This window comes from Cnephaeus nilssonii (genome assembly GCF_951640355.1).
Source record: "Cnephaeus nilssonii genome assembly, chromosome: 8".
In the NCBI taxonomy this organism is placed as follows: domain Eukaryota; kingdom Metazoa; phylum Chordata; class Mammalia; order Chiroptera; family Vespertilionidae; genus Cnephaeus; species Cnephaeus nilssonii.
Genome location: NC_137079.1, coordinates 9,079,823 through 9,100,564, shown reverse-complemented (window position 1 = coordinate 9,100,564; position 20,742 = coordinate 9,079,823). Strand labels below are relative to the sequence as shown.

The window sequence follows — 20,742 nt, the reverse complement described above, 5'->3', positions numbered from 1 at the left end:
AAACAAGCACTGTATAAGTCGGGGGTGGAGGAGTGTATGGCAACACAGCAAATTTTAATAATGATGGAAATGTATAATATAGTTCCATTATTTATTTACAGCTATACATTCATATTTAAGGCGGGTTATACTATCATCTCCACTTTAGAGATGAGGAAATTGATACCAAATGACAGGAAGGGAAGGGAAGGGAAGGGAAGGGAAGGGAAGGGAAGGGAAGGGAAGGGAAGGGAAGGGAAGGGAAGGGAAGGGAAGGGAAGGGAAGGAAAGGAAAGAGAGAGGGAAGGAGGGAGGGAGGGAGGGAGGGAGGGAGGGAGGGAGGGAGGGAAGGAAGGAAGGAAGGAAGGAAGGAAGGAAGGAAGGAAGGAAGGAAGGAAGGAAGGAAGGAAGATAGGAAGATAGTGTTCTGGTTCCCTCTCAACTCTTTCTGAAGAGCGAGTTTTCTTCAAATCGGTGACTACTGAAGAACTGGGTCCTGCCATTTTCATTTTAAAAAGCAAGAAACTTGGGCCATAATTTTAATCAGTAAAGAGGGCTAACACCCTGAATCTTTAGCTTGTCAAGTTCTCTTTTAAGAAAACGAAAACCCAGTATCTCACATATGTAATCTGTGAATTAAGTAGCAAATATGGTTACTGGAAAATATCAAAATTATGAGACAAAAAGAATGAATGATTCATATTATGCCACTATGCAAGTCCCCCATGGATCTTCTATTGAAAGATTTCTGAAAATGAAAATCATGTTTAAACCCCATAATTTGCCACTTAGATCTTACCAATAACAAATGTAGAGGCACTTGGCCAACACAGGGTCTCCTTAGGCTTAAATAATGGTCATTGCCCATGAGGCCCGCGGACCCTGAGGCTTGGCTGTCCCTCAACCCGGAGAGAAAACCTCACCTGAACAAAGAACCCAGCCATACCTGCATCTGTACCAACTAAACACACTGCTTCATAATAGAGATCATTCATTGCAGTCAGTCAAGCATGATTCTAGTTGATCACTTAAATGGCTCATTTTCTCTTCAGTTTAATTTTAAGACATGATTAGATATAGGGCTTGGGTCCCAGGAACTTCTACCTGCCTATAGACTATGGGGATTCTTACCTCCCTCATCAGAAAAATGAAACTGATCATACCCATTGGAAATCTTGAATGAAATTCAAAAGAAAAAGTTCATGCTTTTAAAGCAAGAATTTGTCTTAAATGTCACCAGTACTGCTTAACTTTAAACTTGTTTAAATAAGGGGGATGTTATCTAACAGCTGACCATGTGACCTCATTCTGGACACAAGCATAATCTCATCTTGTCTTTCCTCAATATTTAAGCTACCTTCATTTTCCTAGAGAGATGGACCGTCTACACCTTTTCCCAGCTGTCTGCTTCCCTCCCCTCCCTCCCCTCCCCCCTTGGCCTCAGCCTCACAGCTGGTCTCTACGCTTTCTCAGCCTGCCCAGTCCTACTCACCACCTCTCCTCCCTAAACACTCTTACCAGCAGGAAATAAGTTCACCAAAATTAAAGGTAACTGCATCTTGTGTGTGGTTTCTTGCATGTCTTTCTATGGACTTAATGACATGTATGTATTTAGATTTGTGCCATCTTACAAGATCTAAAAAAAGTCATGTCAAGACTGAATGCTAACTTTTAACAACAGCAGCATGGCCTCTATCCAAAAAGTTAAAATATATATTTGCATTGCGGCTATACCCATAGGCAGGAGAAAAACAAACTAAAATTTACCTAAGATTTTTTTTTTTTAAGTTGAGGATCAGCAGGAGAACCATCTCACTCAAAGGCGTCAGCTTTGTAGCTGTCATTCTCTGTCACGTCTCAGTGGGCTCATCGCCTCGGGTGCTGCCCCCCACCCCCACCCCACCCCACCCCCACCCTCCACACACACACACACACACACACACACACACACACACACACACACACCGCCATCGGCCAGGTCAGCAGAGCCTGAGGGCAGGATGCTCCTGGGCCTGGACTGTCTTGAGCCTTGTTCTCCCACAAAACTGAAGTAAATTGATAAGGATGCAGGAACGCAGCTCCTTTGGTTGTAGGCGTGAACCAAGCATCTACCTCTGAGATGTGCAGGCTGCAGCTCTACTGCTATTTTAAAACACCCTAAGGAGAGTGTTTTAAAAGATTTTGCCAAAATGAATGACTAGCCTTGGAAAGAGACTGGACGACAATCACAGAATGAAATCACTCCCTCGTGGACAAGTTTTGCATTTATGATCAGAATGAGCCAAAGTTTTCCCCTTTAGGCAAGAGGTGATAGACTTCAAGTAATAACTCACCTTCACATTCAACCTTTAGAACTTGGCACGAGAGCCCCTGCAGAGATGGGCCCACGCTGAGACTGTTCTGGGAAGAGCCCGCACCTGAGAAGGGCCATTTGGGAATCTCCCACCCACCCACTCAGCAGATCCACCCACCAAAATCGTCCGGCCATGTGAATTCCTCTTACGCATGAAAGGAAAAATGTCTGAAAAAATGGAATACTTGAAGACTAATTGATCTTTGCCCTTTGAGGTTTTAATCTTTGCTGGCAGGAAATTTTTAAGATAATAACACTTGGATAATGTCTAAGACTAAGAATTTGCCTTCCCCCACCCCCCACCCCGCTCTCTGTGGTTTTCTTTTTAAGGACAAAGTATTTATTTCTTGCCTTTCTCCTTGTTCTCCAGCCATTAAGCTTAGTCAGTAAGGCGAACGTAACTTAGAATCGGTGTTCAGTAATTTAAGAGACAGGGACTTTAGGGCTCAGGCACTGGCAGAATGTGAGGAGAGAATGGAGGTGTCCACCATAAAGCTGTTTGAAGCCGAAACCGGTTTGGCTCAGTGGATAGAGCATCTGCCTGCGGACTGAAGGGTCCCAGGTTCGATTCCGGTCAAGGGCATGTACCTTGGTTTCGGGCACATCCCCAGTAGGGGGTGTGCAAGAGGCAACTGATCGATGTTTCTCTCTCATTGATGTTTCTAACTCTCTCTTCCTCTCTGTAAAAAATCAATAAAGTATATATATATATATATAAAGCTGTTTGAAAATAATACCTGAGTAACCACATCAAATAACTACCTCCAGAAAACTGGCCTTGTTTTTTCTCTATTTCATCCCCTATGTGAGAGCAAATGTTAATTTTTAATCCCCCACTGAGGTTTTTTGTGTTTTTTTTTTGAAACCTTATAAATTACTTTTCTATTCACATAGAGATTATAAACTGCCTGAAGTTATTTGTGCCTGTAAAGATAATGAGTTTGATAAATAAATCAGCATCCAATGTTTTCTCGTCTTGCTGGCATCAACCCTGAAGAACAATAGTGCCTAACGCATTTCCTCTCCAGCGACCGCAGATTTTAGGTCAATCGTCACTAATTATTATGAAAATTGTCCTAAATAAGACAGTAATTAAATACAAATGGAGCCAACTACAAGTTTTAGACCATTATTGTCGTTTAACCCCACATCTGACAGTGACGAACTGTGCGGACCTGAGTCCTTTAAGAAGGCTTCCTATTCCTTCCATGCCAAGGATGTTGAAGTTACAAAGGAAAGGGACCTGGAACTAAAAGCTAAGAGAAAGTAAAATGTTAATAATGTTTTACTAGGCAAAGTATAGTGTGCAGGAAATCATTACAACTTTATCAACCCCTATCAACCACTGTTTGTTTGTTTTTAATTTAACCCATCTTAATTTTTTTTAATATATATTTTTATTGACTTCAGAGAGGAAAGGAGAGAGAGATAGACAGAAACATCAACGATGAGAGAGAATCATTGATCGGCTGCCTCCTGCACGCCCCCTACTGGGAATTGAGCCCACAACCCGGGCATGTGCCCTTGACTGGAATTGAACCCAGAACTCTTCAGTCCACAGGCCGATGCACCATCCACTGAACCAAACCGGCTAGGGCTTAACCCATCCTAATTTAACGCAATTTGATTCTTTTAAAAATTTTTCTCAGACAGTGTAAGTTTGTCACATGCGATCCAAAATTTCCCATAAAGTAAAATGTACCACTACTTTGCAAGTGACAGAAGACTGAAAAATAGAAGGAGGTTGATAGATAAGTCAGCATCCAATGTTTTCTCGTCTTGCTAGCACCTTTTCTTTAAATAATGGTGTTTCATAAGAAAAGTCATTATACTCCTCAGCTTTTCCACAAGCTGAACCTCCTGTTCCACCTAAGAGAATATTTTGTGAAGGAGACTTACAGCATGAGGGCTCCAATTGCGATAGAAGTTCTTTATGAAGCTCTAGGAAGGCTCTTTCTTGGTTTCTTCTAAGAAACTCACTTACTGTGGTCCCATAAGGAAGTCTCCTCACCCTCCAGCCATCCCATCGGAAGGTGGTCCCCCCAGCACAGTTTCCAACATAAAATGAAACCCTAATTCTCCCTAATATGTTCAGATGATCTCACCAGCTGTTGATCCGCATCCTTCCAACAGCTACATGGTAGTTCTCTCCATGAGCCCTGATGCTTATAGACAATCCTCCCCGTATTAGTCAAGATCGGGGTAGCTGTGCCAGAAGACACAAAGTAAGTCTAGCTTAAAACCAGGTAGAAGTATGTTTCTCTTACGCATAAAGGTAAGCACCCAGGGCTGGCATGTGGCTCCGCAGTCATTAGAGAACCCAAGAGATTCCCTTTTCCTTTGGCCTCACCATCCTCAAAGAGAAGCGCCCGCTGCAGAGTGGCTGCACCTGCTCCAGCCGTCCCGTCCTCATCCCGGCATGCAGGAAGGAGGAACAAGGAAGGGAGTCTATACCTCTTGAAGGCCACTTCCCAGAAACCGCACATTCCCATCTGTCAGCACTTATCACATGAGCGCATCTCAGTACCAGACTGGGCTGGCTAGAGACTTCATCCAGAATGGCCACGTGCCTACCTACCATGCGGGATTTCATTACTGAGGATGGACGGAGGAGAGGATGGATGTTGGAGGGCATCCAGCCTCCCCTGCCACAAGCCTGAAGAACAATGCCTAACGCATCTCATCCCCAGAGGCTGCGGAGTTTAGGTCACTCATCACTAATTATCACGAACATTGTCCTAAATGAGAGTTGAGAAAAACCCCACGCTTTTATTTAAAGGTCCTTTAGTCCCACAAAAGTTCTCATAAGCCAAGTCCAATACCACACTAATTTCATCCACCGCTGGAAAGAAAATAAAGCACACCCACACGCAAGGACGGTAGCTCATTCACGGTCGAATTAAAAATCTTGCTTCGAAAGAACACCAACATAGTCACAAGGTGCTTGGAGTTAGGACAGTATTTAGTATTTAATCGCATTTCATCATTTTCCCCAGAAAAGTCTTATTTTCTTCTTATGTGTTTTGTTAGAATATCCCCCCCCCCCCCCCCGCTTGACAAATGATTGGCACTTCCTATGCAATTTGATGGATAGTAAGTAAAATTGCCCTCTTTCTTACTTTGTAGCTATTCAAATAAACACAAAGAAAACAGGCCAGATCTGAGGGTGTCTTGAACCCAGTTGTTAAACATTCTGTTAAAGGCATACAGTTTCTGGTATGTGCTCTTAGCCATGTCCACTGCATTCAGACATCTCTGCTCTGCTCTGCTCTGCTCTGCTCTGCTCTGCTCTGCTCTGCTCTGCCTGCGCGTTCGGGTTGAAGCACAGCGGATGCCTGTGGTGTGGAAGGCAGGGGCAGCCGGAGGAGCCGTCTGCAGGGTGAGACCCTTCCCATGCGGCCCTGTGCAGGGCCTGGCATGCTGTGTGTGCATGGAAGACAAGCGGGCAGCTCCTCCTGACGCTGGAGGAGGAGAGACGAGAACTAACTCACTTCTTGTGGCTTTTCCAGGCCGATGTAAAAGGCGAGATGTTTGTCTTGGGTAAGCCTCCGCGTAGCCCAGTGATGACTAGGAGGTCCTGCAGCTCGCCTGTCAGAGGGCTCAGCGGTTCCCACAGGGTAGGGACGGATCCCCTTCCTTGAGCCAGGCACCCTGGCCACACACACGCACCCTCAGGGGGCTGGCTCTTCCTCGCTTGTCCTTGCTGTCCTTTGCCGGTCAGGTAGGGTAGCGGTAACCTTGAGATGAAGTGACCAACTGATGATGAGCTACAACATCAGATCCACACGAAAATCCTATCCTAACTGTTTGCGGAATGTGCTTGTGTGAGCTCCCCCAAATCCAAACAGACATGGCCAGACTCTCGACCAGACAACAAAGGGTGCAGTGTGTCTTCCACCTCGTCGTGTGCTTCTGTGCAAATGTTCTCTGTAAATCCCCGCTTTGCGGTCATTGTCCTCAGGGCAAAGGATAAAGCTGTGGCCAATAAAACACAGGCTGGGGCAAAAGTAGGTTAACAGCTGTTCGTATGGAAAATAATACAAGAATCAATCAATAATAACACAAGCATCAACCCTGTGTCTCGCGTGCTCACAGCTGTAAACGCACTTCTGCCCCACCCTGCACTGAGCTCACACGCTTCGGGCAATGTTTGCTTCCGTGTCGTCCAGTTTATGTGGATGTTTCAAAATCCACGATCTTGTTGCAAAACATCGCGTTGCTCTGGTGATGTGTGCTGCATCCGCCCCACGACCCTTTTGCAGCCTGCGCCGCTCTGGACTCTAGGTTCTCCCAGTCTCCCGACAGCACTGACCGAACGTAAAGGTCAAACTTGACCATGAGGGAGGCTAACCGGTACTGGGGATCCTGAGGAAGGCGCGGGGGCGCTGGGGATGTTCCTCTCCACACGAGCCAGTCCCTTCACCGCCTCTGTCGTGATGGGCCTGGTTTAACCCTACAAGGTCTGTTACGTGCCCGTGGGTCCGCAAGTGGTGAAGGGCTTCCTTGCAAAGAAAACTGCCTTTGCCGTACTTTGACAATGTGGAGACTTCTCTGCGTTGATCCCATCGTTGTGCTTTTCGCTTCTTTGAATAAGACCTGGTTTTGTTTCTGGGGCAGAGGTTTGTGTTGCCATAGAGAAGGAGGGATGTTGATTTGAGGAGATTCTTAGACTCCACAGAAGGGCCTTCTCCAGAACAACAACAACAACAAAAAGCTTTTTCCATAATTAACATGGCCAGCCACAAGTTTCCCACGGGCCAGTGACATGGTATGCTTTGGGTCACCTTAAGGTTTTTTTCTTTGCCAGATCTTTACACTAGGCATGTTATATGTGTTGTTGTGGAACATGAATAGTCTATAGTCTTTAGATTTATGCAAAAGTTTGATTTAACTTCATAATTTAAGAAGGAAATATAAGCTGAGAAGCAGAAACACGGGACTATTGAAAGGAGATGTTCATCCAATTCTGGTTGCAGGTACTACAAGTGACATTTTCTGGGGGAGGGGGGGGGGCGGAATTGACATAAGAACTCTAGAACTGCTGCTAACTCTTTCAAAGATTTCCCCACACTTTAGTATTTAAAGTAGCAATGACTCCTTATTTAAGAATTTCCTACAACAAGGTATAGGTGATCCTCCAGAGACGCCTCTGCAGCAGCACAGATAAATAGGTGGGTGTCAGACAGACTGAGCTAGGGAAGTGTATGTTTTACTGATACCAGAGATTGTAGGATATTTCAAAGCAGCTTCCTATATGATCAGTGGTTTGTGACTTGGTTCTGGCTTTGAAAATTAGCATGTGCTTAAAACCGGTCTCGATTGTACCCATATTTGACATTTGACATTAAAAATAGCTACACTAAAAATAATTGTTGCGTTACCAAGGAAAATGTTAAATATTTAGGCTTCCATGAAAACAGCATGATGCTCCATTGGGCTCTCTCATTTGTATTGCCCCCCTAAGACTCATCAAGATAACGCAGGCATGGTGTATGTAATTCTCACCCACCATTTCCAGCACAGTGTCTGTAATCTGTTGGCTTGAAAACCACATTCATACGTTCACAGTTCACGTGAGCCTTTCTGGGTGGCACAAATGTATACTGTTCTGTATTTGTCGCAAAACGGCTAAGAAGTCGTGAATAATAGAAATGCCTGGGTAGATCGTTAAAATAGAAATTATCATAGACCAAAAATTCTGGTGGCCAGCGTGATCCTTTCTCAAGAATTTAAAACATGGGAAGGGAAAAACATGGTCAGAAAAAGAGATGAATATCGATTCCACATTGCTCTGTGGTCTTTACAATATTCTTCCAAAATGAATCCAGGTTAAAGGAACTTGGTGAGAGCTGAGTAAAGGCACGAACAACTCTTAAATGTTGCTGCCACTACTCACCATTAGGTGGCAATGGAGTGCAGATACAGTACAGAGCTCCTCCTCTAGGTTTGTGCCCATGGTTGTAACACCAAGAGGAGGAACCGCAAAAGATAGTCCCCTAAGGTAATTCGCTTGAGTAGCCACACAGAGCATAAATAGCTGCTTAAAGGCAAAAATAAATAGGGTTAGGGTTAGGGTTAGGGTTAGGGTTAGGGTTAGGGCTGATTTTAACCAACTTAGGCCATCTATTCCCTCATAGTAATATTTTATGCTATAAAGAGTGAGAGCCAAAATTATAATTCTGTTATTGCTTTTTACTTATTTGTGATCTTAAGAAATCATCTTTGGTTTTGGCTCACTGATCTGCAAAAATGAAGTTGAGTTATTACTATTACTGTTTTTACCTGACTGAGACACTTGTAAATGAATGTCCCTTGTCCCAGCTCTCTGACAACTGAATGAGTAAGGTCGATGATGGCACCTATACATAACACAGAAAATATGTCTGTGAAATGTGGATTCCATTATGGATTCCCTGAGGGGGACAAGCAAGATCTCAATCCTCATCTCATCCAACTCCTTGATTTTAGAGATCAGGAACCTAAGGTGCATATCCAAGGCTACGTAGTCAATGCCAACACCAGAAATGCATAAATGTATCTATTATTGCTACGTATTCCTCTAGTGACCAAATACTTTTACTAGTAAAATAAATAAATTCAAATACTGTAATGGTCATCTTTCCTCAACACTGGTTTGCAGTCATGCACATTCGCATGGAAATGATTCCTCTTAAAGGTAACCTTAGGAAAATTCTAAAACTTGCCATTATAGTAGGTACATGACATCTATGCTGATAAAAGCTGTGCTAAATCCTGGCCTGAGAATGTGAACATACAGAAAACTGGTGATTCAGGAGAAAGAAAAAAAAAAGTAATGGAGGATCCTTTGGAAGGATGTGAAGGAATAGACACAGTGGGGAAGATGGGTGAAAGCACAGACACTCCTGGCCGGCAATCCAGGATCACGGTTCTTGAGACTCGGGGGCCTGTGGAATCAGGGAGCCACGACCTCTGGTAATAGCCCAGTTTTTATCATTGTCAAAGGGATGATTCAGTTCAATGATGTATGAGGTAAGCTGAATTGAATTAAACCAGTAAAACTGTAATGACAATAACAAGTTACGATACTGATTTTCAAAGCATTATATTAGTTGTAGTCACATTTGCGTTTACCAAGCCCCAGATGCCACAAGTAAAAGTAAGGTTTTTCTCAACTTAAAAGTATCATAATAATTTAAAAGTTGGAAATAGGCACACCATTTTTAGAGCACAGTGAAATACATTTTACAAAACATGTTCTCTTCAGGCAAGAACAGATAATATTTATTGTTTATTAACTTTGTTGTGCACTAGAAATATGGTGCTCTGACTATTTCTATGAGAAAACAGGACCTGTCTTGATGTGTGATTTGAAATATGGTAGTGTAGATTTTTTTAAGTTACATGTTTATATACAGTATGTTGGAGTGACCGACGTGAGCAGTTTCAATAGCATGTGGCTCGAATGTATAATCTTTGGCCAGAAATTTTACTCCTGGAAATGATTTCTCAGGAATGGTTCAAAAGAAGAAAACAGTTCTTTGTATAAAATGTTCATAGCATTGTTATTTATGACAATGAAAAAAGGCTAGAACAATCAACTGCAGAACAAAAAAGAACAAAATGGTTAAGAGAACTAAAATGTGTACTGAAAAATTATTACAAAATATTGATAGCAATTAATATATATGTATATATGTATATATATATATATATATATATATATATATATATATATACACCTTATTTCTGCATTAAAAGTTAGGGAAGAGAAAAGGGGCTGGGTAGAGGTGGGCAAGGGGGGATGGGGGCATCTGTAATAGTGTCAATAATAAAAATAAAGTTTAATATATATATATATTACGTTTATATAGTGCGTATATATTACGTTTCTTCAATTTCTTGTCCAATCACACAAACACACACACACACAGTGTCCCAAAAAATGTATACGCACTTTAACAGCTGATAGCTCAATTTTGAAAATGAAATGTATTTTAATAAACACTGCCTTTATAATTATTCAAAGTGTGTGTACACATTTTTTTGGGAATATATATATATTCCCCAAAAAATGTGTACACACACTTTGAATAATTATAAAGGCAGTGTTTATTAAAATATATATATATATATATTTTATATATATATATAAGTGTTTATTAAATATATATATATATATATTCCCCAAAAAATGTGTACACACACTTTGAATAATTATAAAGGCAGTGTTTATTAAAATACATTTCATTTTCAAAATTGAGCTATCAGCTGTTAAAGTGCGTATACATTTTTTGGGACACTGTGTGTGTGTGTGTTTGTGTGATTGGACAAGAAATTGAAGAAACGTAATAGCATATAGGCTTATAAATGACATATTTACCTCTTTTCATATATTTTAATTGATTTAATGTATTAAATTCAATTATCTTAAAATGGCTGAAAAACAGCTTAGTCTTTATCATTTGTAAATAGTATATTTTATAATTTTAATAATAGATATATTGTTAATAATTTTATATTGATTTATAGGGGTAAAGTATTCTACTCTCTTAAGCCATACATGTGCCTAAACATTTTTAGCCATTCTTTAGTCTTAAATTTATGCAAACTGTTGAGTGAAATTTCTAAGAATACTGTTAACAAACATTTCCAATTATTACAGTCAAAGCTTAAAATTTTAGTAGTGTATGCTAGACGGCTTAGATGGAAAGAGAGTGGATAAAGAATTTAGGAAGGGAGAAAATTAAGACTCATAGACTGAAAGGAACCCCAGAGTTCCCCATCCAATCTTGGACTAGTGGGGTTTCTATGGATAATTTGCAGGGGAAAGTTAGTCAGCCTGAATCTACTCATAACTCTGGAACCCAGGAATTGGCCTTCACCCGGATGTCTATGGACCTGGATCAATCTAATATCTAATTCAGTAATCATCAAACAGTCACTTTGATCATTGCTATGCAAACTCTGATTTACTTCATTTCACCAGGTAGCCATCATTTAGAAGAGAATGCTTTTGAAATGTGTTGTGAACATTATAGTAATTTTCCCCTAAACGATAACATTTAGGTAGTCAGTATAAACAACATTGAGTTTACATATTCAACCGACGTGTTAACCTTCATTCATTGCAGTCTTTATGTGGATATGCTCAGGTTTGTCATTTCCAATATTATAAGTATCTATTACAGATACTGGTCTTGATGCTTAGTATAAAAAGAAAGGAAACTCTTTTGAGAGTTCAGTGCACTGGGGATTCCAACCAATATTTCTCTTCTAAGGTAAAATGCTACATGTTACCTGGATATTGTTTGTTGCATTCTATTCAAAGTTCTCTGTTTTCTCTTTTTTAAAATGCATGTGTTTCTCCACACTGAGAACAGAGAATGTTAATTCAAATGTAGCATGGGATGTCCGCCTATCGATATTTTCATCCGTACTGTATGTGGAAATGTTGTCTGTGGGGGGAAAGCATATTAGAATGAGTGTGGATACTTCGCTGTCGGACTCAATGTGGTTTCTTTTCTGCTTGCTTGAGAAAACGCTGAGGAGCAAGGCTGTATGAGGGTGTCCAGACTTCCCATTCAGTGGTTTGGTGTCTATGTTCTTGCCATGTTCCTGGCTTTTGAAAAATCAATGGGACCGAGCCCTGACTTTCCCTTAAAACTTGAGCAGACTGGATTGTAGATGTGTTCAAAGCATTCGAACCTTGGTTCTTTTGAAGTCATTGAGAGCACCCTCCAAAATATTTTAATGATTAATCCTGCAGAAACCCATTGTTTGGTTGTATTCTTTTTTCTTCCTCTTGGTTTTTTACAGCAGGATGTATTAAATGTTAAGAAAAGTACCATGCCATTATCCAAATTATCTCTTACTTAGTACCAGTTTAAACATTGATTACATTGCAAATCATTTCATTTCAGCCACAGCGTCCTGTGTTTACTCATGAAAACATTCAAGGTGGGGGGGAACCGTAAGTATTCTTCTTCTCTTCTAAATTCAAGACTAACCTTGACCCACCCCACATGGACGATGGATGTACCCAAGTAGAGGAAGGCACCGCTATGCAGCCGGAGGCCTCCGAGAGGGAGAGGGGTTGCCATAGTCTCCATCTTCATAACAGAAAGAGCTACTTTTAAAAAGAAACCCGTGATCTGCAGAGAAGACTGATCCGTGCACTAGCAAGGCCTCCCAAAGCTGCAGTGATTCCTAAGATTGTGAATCTGTCTCCTCTCTGTTCACTCGCCATGTAGATCCTAGTAACTACAGCTTTACAGGCACAGAAAATGTCCCAACGTTGTCTTTGCACATATTTAGGGAGAAGGAAAATGTAACAGGAGACTTAAGGGGACACATTTGGGACATAATTCCAAAGTTACGTTCTGAGAAGGGTCTTTGGAAATGGCAGTATTTAAAAGGCACTGTCATTCGATCACAATTTTTACACTTTCAAATTCCCTCTCCCTGCTGATACGTAGCCAGATCAACCCGAAGGGGTCAGGCACTGTCTTCAAGACCCATATGTTGTGTGTCTTTCCTGCTCCATTTTTGCCCGTGAGAGATACTCAGAGGTGCCCTACCTCCTATTGGCTCCCCCTCATTCTGTGAGTCAGGAGCTGACCCTGGAAGGAGCCCCATCAGGCCTACCTGAGCACAGGTGAGCCTCCAGCCCGCTGCCCAGGCTCTGCTCACTGGGACAGAGCCAGTCCTGCAGGGCCATGCACCCCCCTCACTCCTCGCAGACCTGACACTCAGCGAAAAGCATGCCCTTCAGAAACCGTCTCCCCCCTGAGGCTGCTGTCCCTGAGTACAGCCAGAAGGTCTTGCTAAGAAAAAGACCATGAAAAGCACAGGTTGGAAATAAGAATCATTCAAAAATCCATTAACTGGGAAAAGTTTAAATATGGCCTTTAATTCTAAAGTTTCAGTTTGTTTTTTGGGTTTTGGGTTTCTTTTTTCTCAGACAACGATAGGATCACATCACACAAGAAGAAATGTCAGGGCTGTTTAGGTTGATTGCATTACTAATAGATTATAGCAGCAGCTTTTAAGGACTTTATGAAGGAATAGGTATGTGACGTCGCACTGGTTTAAGTAACATGGAGTCAAAACTTCCAGTGTGCTCATTTGACTGTTTATGAAACTACTGCGCTCACAGGTGGAAGATGGCACATTTTCGACGTCCTGCCTTGGACATTATAAAATATGCTTTATGAAATTTCTATTTGATTACAACCCCAGTTAGTAGGATAATAGGGTGTCGCTTAATCTCTTTCATTTAAAAAAAAAAATAGTGACACAATGCTTTATGTCTCTATATTCAGAATTGTGGTGAAATACGTTATAGAAAAAGTTGCAAGTTAGAGAACTTAAGTTTGGCTGAGGATTTCCTATTTAAAGGACAGAGGTCTTTTTGAGGCATCCTAACCCACCACCATCATTCATCTCACCAACACATCTTTCAAAACAGCATTTTCCATTGTCATTCGACTGCATTTCCTGTTGTGCAACAATGATTTTGAAAGCCAATGAGGCAGGAGGATTTCTGAAAGGTTTGTTTGTGTTTCCCTTCAACCCCCCTCACCCCTCCCTGCCTTTTGGGGTCTAACTAAACCAGAGGGGTAAGTAAATTTTGACATGCACGCTGGCTTTCGTCACACCCAAGTGAAGTAGGAGTTCATGCCAATTTTATTTTAGCTCTTGGGACCTTGAGATTCTTCAAGCAGCTGGGCTCTGTGGCCTTAAATAGGCCTGTCTCCCTACGTGGTTGGAGATGTGCCTGGGTGAGGGCTGAGCCTGAAAAAACTCAATCAGAAAATCATTTTCCCAAAGGGAGAGACGCGGTGCACAGCCATTGAATTAGCGGCAGGGCAATGAATGACCATCTCACTCGTGTGAATTTGGAAAAGGGACTATCTTGCCATCACCTTGCCCCGTGGGTATACAAAACATATCATCCGTTCATCCGAAGGGCCTCGACGTCAAATCCTTAAAGCAAACAGCAAAATCAGGGATGACCCGAGCAAGCCTCCAAGCGAAGTCACGTCGGTATTCGACACCTCCCTGCCTTGTTGCCACTGTTCTCAGACTTTCCCCGGCCCTTCCCCATAATCCAACCCCCTCTCAGCAGAGGACCTCAGGGGCCAAGCCCCACAAGCACAAGCGCTGACAAGGTGTCCTCGGAGGACCAGGTACTGACAGGGAAGGCATCTCCAGTGTCGCAGCTCAGGCTTCGGGCCAGGCCAGGGAAGAGAAGGTCTTCTAGGAGACGGTGTTAGGCACCACATCTTACCCACCCTTTCTCAGACACCCCCCACCGGCGCCCACTTTATCAGGTCCCCCACCCCAAACAAGTGCACGGACCGAGAGGAAGCCAGGGGAGCCCCGTCCCTGACTTCTGACCTGATGTTTGAGTCCACGTGACAGAATAGTTTTGTTCCACCAAAATGTGATTTTCCGACGGAATGAAGACACGAGAAATACACCATCCTTATTCCTGAGCAGGGTTCAATATTAATCAGCTTTTCAAAGTTGGCTTTAAAAAAACCAAAATGCCCTGAAATGTGGTTCTTCTATTCTTACATTGGCAGAATTGCACAACTGTTACGAAAACAGCAGAAACAAGTTCACTGATTTTTTTTTTTAATCCCCCTCCCAATACTGATAACATTTTAGAAGCACTGGGATGTCTTTGTCCTTACTGCACATCCAATGCTGCCTGGCCTCAGCTGCTAGAATTTGTGTCGTCACTTTTCAAAATGCCAGTCCATGTTAATATGCGTTAAAATACAAGCGATTTTATTACCAAAAATTCAATGGCTGAATTTGTTACTGATCAATGTCACCAAAATATATGCTCTCAAAGAATTCAGACAGAGAAAGGAAAATGAGTAGCATTACTGATAAGTCATTTTTTATGTAAAACTGTTTCAAGAGAGTTTTTACATCAAACACAATTTCTACAGAACCTTTTAAAAGGAATTTATGCCCATAATACCCCTACTCTTTGATATTAGCTCAAGTGATAACTAAGCATAGAATACATCCATTTCATTTCATAGGTGGACAACATCAGATTTTCATATTCTAAATCTGAGAAAACACGGATTCAAACTATGAAACCAAACCGTTTTAAAGAATTCTTTTGGTGAAAAAAAAACAAAACTCTTTTTTCTAGTAATTCCCACTCAGTGATTTAGAAGATATATGTCAGAGACATTTTGCACATCTCAATTTAGAATCCTTTGAAAATTCAACTTGCAAACAGCAATTAATTACTTCTGCTTCTAGATAGCTAAAACTGTAATTCCTTGTTTTTATATAGCTGAATAATACACATGGCACTTTTTTTATATTCTGTCCTATTGTTTAATGTCTGAATGCTAGATATCTCTGACTGGCCAATTGAAATGTGACTCTGGATTATAAATGTTAAAATGTTTAAATCCAATTCGTGGATGTTATCATCTTCCATGAATATTCCTCATTGCGAGTTTTGAAATTCTGAGTGATTTAATTTCCATGAGAGTCTAAATAGTTCTATTTACAAGCTTACCAAAGACTTAGGTTAATAGTAATATCATAATTATAATATAATAATAGAAATGCTAAAAGCAAAATTAATGTTGTATATCTTCTATAGTTTCACAAAGGTGTGAATTTTGTGTTAAACACTTGCATCTGTCCTGTTTAAGGTTTCAGGCTCTGTATAACTATACTCCTAGGAATGAAGACGAGCTGGAGCTCAGAGAAAGCGACGTCATCGACGTGATGGAAAAATGTGATGATGGATGGTTTGTGGGTACGTGTACAGTTCCTTTCACACACATTTGCCCATGTTTAACGTGCTTGTGTTTGCTCCCTGCGTGGTTGGGTACGGCGGTCGGGCTTTGAGTTCACAATGCCTTGGATCTTCCATACATTCATCTGTCATCCCAAGGCAACTGCATTTTTAATATAGGTGAGCACTGACTGCTCCAGGTAGATATGGTTTTCTGTTAGCTTTATTTCTGGCTCAACTGGGAGAAGAAAATTTCTTTAAAGAGCACCAACCAGGAAAGACTGAGATGTAAGAAGAAAAACAAAAATGTTCCCTAGATGAGTAGTATCAATGCTCTGTTCCGTGGGGAGTGCTAGTTGTCAGCCGTGAGGGTCAGTTTGAGAGAACAAGGTCACTCACCCCCGTCTAGGGCTGCTGTCGTTACCCGAAGAGGCCAGTCTTAGCCTTCATTTGCGGAGGAAGGAGGGAGACAGACATCCCATTCTGACCACTGAAAAGACAGTCTCATTCTTACATCTTGAGAGAAGACTAGACGTCTTCTGGGAGAAGATTTGTGGACAAGAGTACCAGACACCATCCTCCCAGTCTTTGTTTCTCTTTCACCTGACTACCTTCCTCACGTCCCCAAGCGAGTTTCCCGCTTCTGCAAACCCTGCAGGCCTTGCTCAGGTTGGGAAGCCTTGGAACGCAGAGTTCCAGGCCCACGCGTATGAACTATTTCATCTTATATCACCCCCCTTTCATGTGTTGCAGGAACCTCAAGAAGAACCAAATTCTTTGGTACTTTCCCCGGAAACTATGTCAAGAGGCTGTGAAGCACCCTCCCTCCTGTGTACGCGGCGTCTCAGAACCTTGCCCGAAAGACCCCGCAGGCCTCCCGCTCTCATGCCTTATGTTTCCCATAGAAGTCACCACCGTCCCCGTCTCCACCTGCCGCCCAACCACCAGCAGAGTAACCGCCGGAGCCTCGGGGAGGCTGGCAGGCCTGTTCCGTGTGAAAGTGCATATCCCTGCTTTCTGCTCTAAACTGAAAGTCTGTACGTTAGGATCAGAAAGAAAGTCTTCATACCTACAAAGGGTGAAATAAATTGAACAGTGTCTCGAGGAGGTTCCCTGGTCCACTTTGAGGATGTCCCCCCCCCCCTCCTCAGGCGACCAGAAGATGGTTTATTACTAAATACGTGGTGTGCGTGTCCACACTCTTAGCTTGGCAGTCTGTGTTCCTTTCACGAGTTTGCCTAGAGTCCTCGTTTACACGACATGACAACTGTACTTCAGCTATTATTTGCCTGCACTTATACGTATGTTGTAATATGCACAGTGATTACACAAGCTAAAGCAAGAGTAGGAGCGTTCATTTGGATGAGTGTGATTTTTGTTGATTGAATGTGGGTTTTCAAATAGCAGTCTTTCCCTGCGATTCTTTTGTACTTTTTAGAAGTGCAAACAGTAAGTGAGTAAGAGCTTTGGGTAATAAATCATGAGAATATAAGAGATTTAGCTAGACTACAAAAAAAAAAAATATTGTGTTGTAAAGTTGCGTTGCTATTTTATATTAAAATGTAATAATCAGCATCATAAACAATGAGCCCTTAGTGCTTATTTATCTGACAAAATTTAAATAAAAGCAGTGTTAGTGAGAGGTGCAAAGAGTTATTCTAACATAGACACTTGAAAGTATCCGTGAGCAATATTCCTAGGTAGGATTTCACTGTGTGTGCACATAGCCATTTGCGATTGTATGAGAACAGGCAATCCATATGATATGTCATACATTTTATGGAATGTAAAAGAATCCCACACATTATTTTATAGAAATAGAAAACTTTAGGAGTATCACAGGTATTAAGGCTGGTTTTAGCAAGGATTATGATCAATACAATTATTTTTACTATAATAATTATTTTTTTTCTATGGAACTCAGAATCCTGGCTACATTTGAGGACAGGAATATGTTGAGCCTGATTTTCTGGTGTGTATAAAATACTTCCTCAAAATACATTAGGCACTTTTTAGAGGCAATGTTAACTCATCCAGGTTCTATTTTCTGCCCTGAGGTAGAAATTTACAAAATGATATTGGGACCTGGAAGATTTAATGTGGCGAACAGTGCCTGAATTACACACCCCCTGAGAACTAGCTTTGTATTTCTTATGACTTTGCATAAGAACTATTCATATTTGGATCTTGAGCACCTTATAGAGAAAACTTTTTATGGCATTTCTTCTGTGGACAGTGACTGATCTTTTCACAATGTAAGTAGACTCTAGAATTTTGTACATATGGTTGCTCTTTTTTTTTTTTTTTTTTGTACAGACTATTTAGTTGTTGAGAAAACAAGGGAATTTCCTAACTTGGTCTTTATCCTTCACTTAAACTAAGCTGAAGATGATCCTTTGTATATCCCACAGATCATAAGCACGCCTCGATAGTGTGATTCTATAAGATAGCATTTATGCAAAAGTTTATGATCTTAAAAGATCTTAGCAGCCAGACTGAAATGTATATAAGTATCCAGTACAGAGGGGTTTCAATAGGAAGAAGGTAAAGAAACACCTTTGAGTAGCCAACCTTGATTGCTGTCAAGTTCACAACCAGCTTTATATTTTAAAGGCCTTGGGTTTGAAATTAGGTCAACTGCATGCAGCTTTGCTGATAAATGAATAATTATCTTCCATGCCATTTATGAGAAAAGACTTCAATATCTGTTGCCTGTCATATTTAAGAAAAATTACTGTTTCTACTCTCTGTACCTGATTTTGAAAGGAAAAAATATTCCTACTTGGCTTTCAGGTCATTGACTTCGAATTCTTACAAGCAAAGGTCATTGTGTTTTTCTTGAATAGACATCTAATAAATTTTGCTTGGAAGTATACTTCAGTCTTTCTTCTTGACATTTATCCTTCAGGGAATTGTGTATTTTATCCAATCTGTTAGATAAGCTGAGAGAAAATGCATTTGCTCTGTGTTCTCTAGACATACCAATGGAAGGAAAAATGTATTTGCCTCAGCTCTGAGAAGAAATGTTTCTTTAATCCTCCCCCTGATGACATTTTTCCATTGATTTTTAGAGTGTGTAAGGGAGGGAGGAGAGAGAGAAGGAGAGAGAGAGAGAGAGAGAAAGAGAGAGAGAGAGAGAGAGAGAGAGAGAGAGAGAGAGAGAGAGAGAGATATCAAACCCAAGATCCTTCAGTCCACAGACTAAGAATATAACCACTGAGCAACACCAACCTGGGTGAGAGAAAATTTTTTAAACCCACCACTGAAGCTTGCTTGCTTAATACACTTTGGTTAAAAATTGCTCTTCAGCTAAAACAACACATTAAAATGTTTCTGCCTGATAATCAGCTATTTTTTTCCAAGGAGAAGTTAATTACAAGAAGGTGTAAGCACTTTCCCAATTCGACTATCTTAAAATTCTCCCAAACCTCAGTGCTAAACACACTGCAGATCACACTGTGTGCCCCCAGCTCAACAGCTACGTCCTCTACCTCCTCCCACTCCACCATCCACATACTCTGCCATCACCAACAGCCACCACTCCCCACAGCACCTGGCTGTGCCAAGGATGACAAGAAAGGTATGTGTTCCATCCAGTAAAACAGTCTTTCCCCAAGGAAAGCTCACTTTGGTCTTTAAAAGCATACAGTGACCCATGAGGATATAATTTTGGTTATTGACATGTTGCTTTTTTAATATACTTTTATTTACTTCAGAGAGGAAGGGAAAAGGAGAGAGAAACATCACTGATGAGAGAGAATCATTGATCAGCTGCCTCCTGCACACTCTCCACTGGGGATCGAGCCCACAACCCGGGCATATGCCCTAACCAGGAATCCAGTCGCAACCTCCTGGTTCATAGGTGGACGCTCAACCACTGAGCCACACCAGCCGGGCGATTGACCTTTGTTAACTGAGCTTGAGTTTGCCCATGAGCTGTGATCACTATGGCTGTGGGCCTTGGAGGCTGTGGGCAGTGAGCCCACGCAGCAGCTGGTGGTGGCTTTGGGAAGTGCTTGGTAACGGTGTCACTTGGAGACAGGCAAGCCCAGCGTGTTCTAGGAACATAGTGTGCTCCCAGGACTCCTCAGTCTACAAAGCCCTAGGGTATGTATCCCAGCCATTCTCTGCTGGGTGACTCACTAAGCGACCAGGAGCCTTAGCTCACTGCTAAATTCAGCCCCTCCGCAGGTCAGGAAAGTTCCAGCTGAGCTCATGCACATACATATATCTTGACCCAAAAACCTTTCGGTATGAGCCAGACCTCTGCCTAGCAAATCTTCACCTGTTCCTTTGGGGTTTCTTGTTCATCTTTTTTCCTAAAATATGATGGGTGACTCAGTTGTCCCAACATTTTCCAAAAATAAGTGCCATTTCAAATAAGCCATTTAAATAAATTACCATTAACAACACCAGTGGGTGGGTGTCAGATCTTACACTGATATTACACAGAAAGCTTGAGAATGGCTTTTTAAAGTATTTTTTAATTACGCAAGCAACAGATGCATATTGTCGAAAAATAGAGAATATAAATGAACAAAAAGAAGAGACAATCACTGAGAGTCCCATTTTTAGGGTAAAGATTACACTTGGAAACATATTCCTCTGGAGTATTTTTCTGCACATGCATAGAAGTGTGTGTGTGTGTGTG

The 20,742-nt window shown here is 41.6% G+C and overlaps 1 protein-coding gene across 14 annotated transcripts in view; it reads left to right on the top strand.

Annotated features, from left to right (window-relative positions):
• SORBS2 (sorbin and SH3 domain containing 2) overlaps positions 1-18,966 on the top strand; it is a 197,991-nt gene extending 179,025 nt beyond the window's left edge. For 13 of the 14 annotated variants that reach the window (XM_079779510.1, XM_079779516.1, XM_079779514.1 and 10 more), the window contains 3 exons: positions 12,235-12,284; positions 16,006-16,112; positions 16,845-18,966. In XM_079779510.1, coding sequence (XP_079635636.1) covers positions 12,235-12,284; positions 16,006-16,112; positions 16,845-16,906 — 219 coding nt within the window. In that variant the 3' untranslated portion in view covers positions 16,907-18,966. The remainder of the gene's footprint in view (positions 1-12,234; positions 12,285-16,005; positions 16,113-16,844) is intronic. The other variant, XM_079779506.1, reaches the window with a different exon arrangement.
• The last annotated feature ends 1,776 nt before the right edge of the window (positions 18,967-20,742 follow it).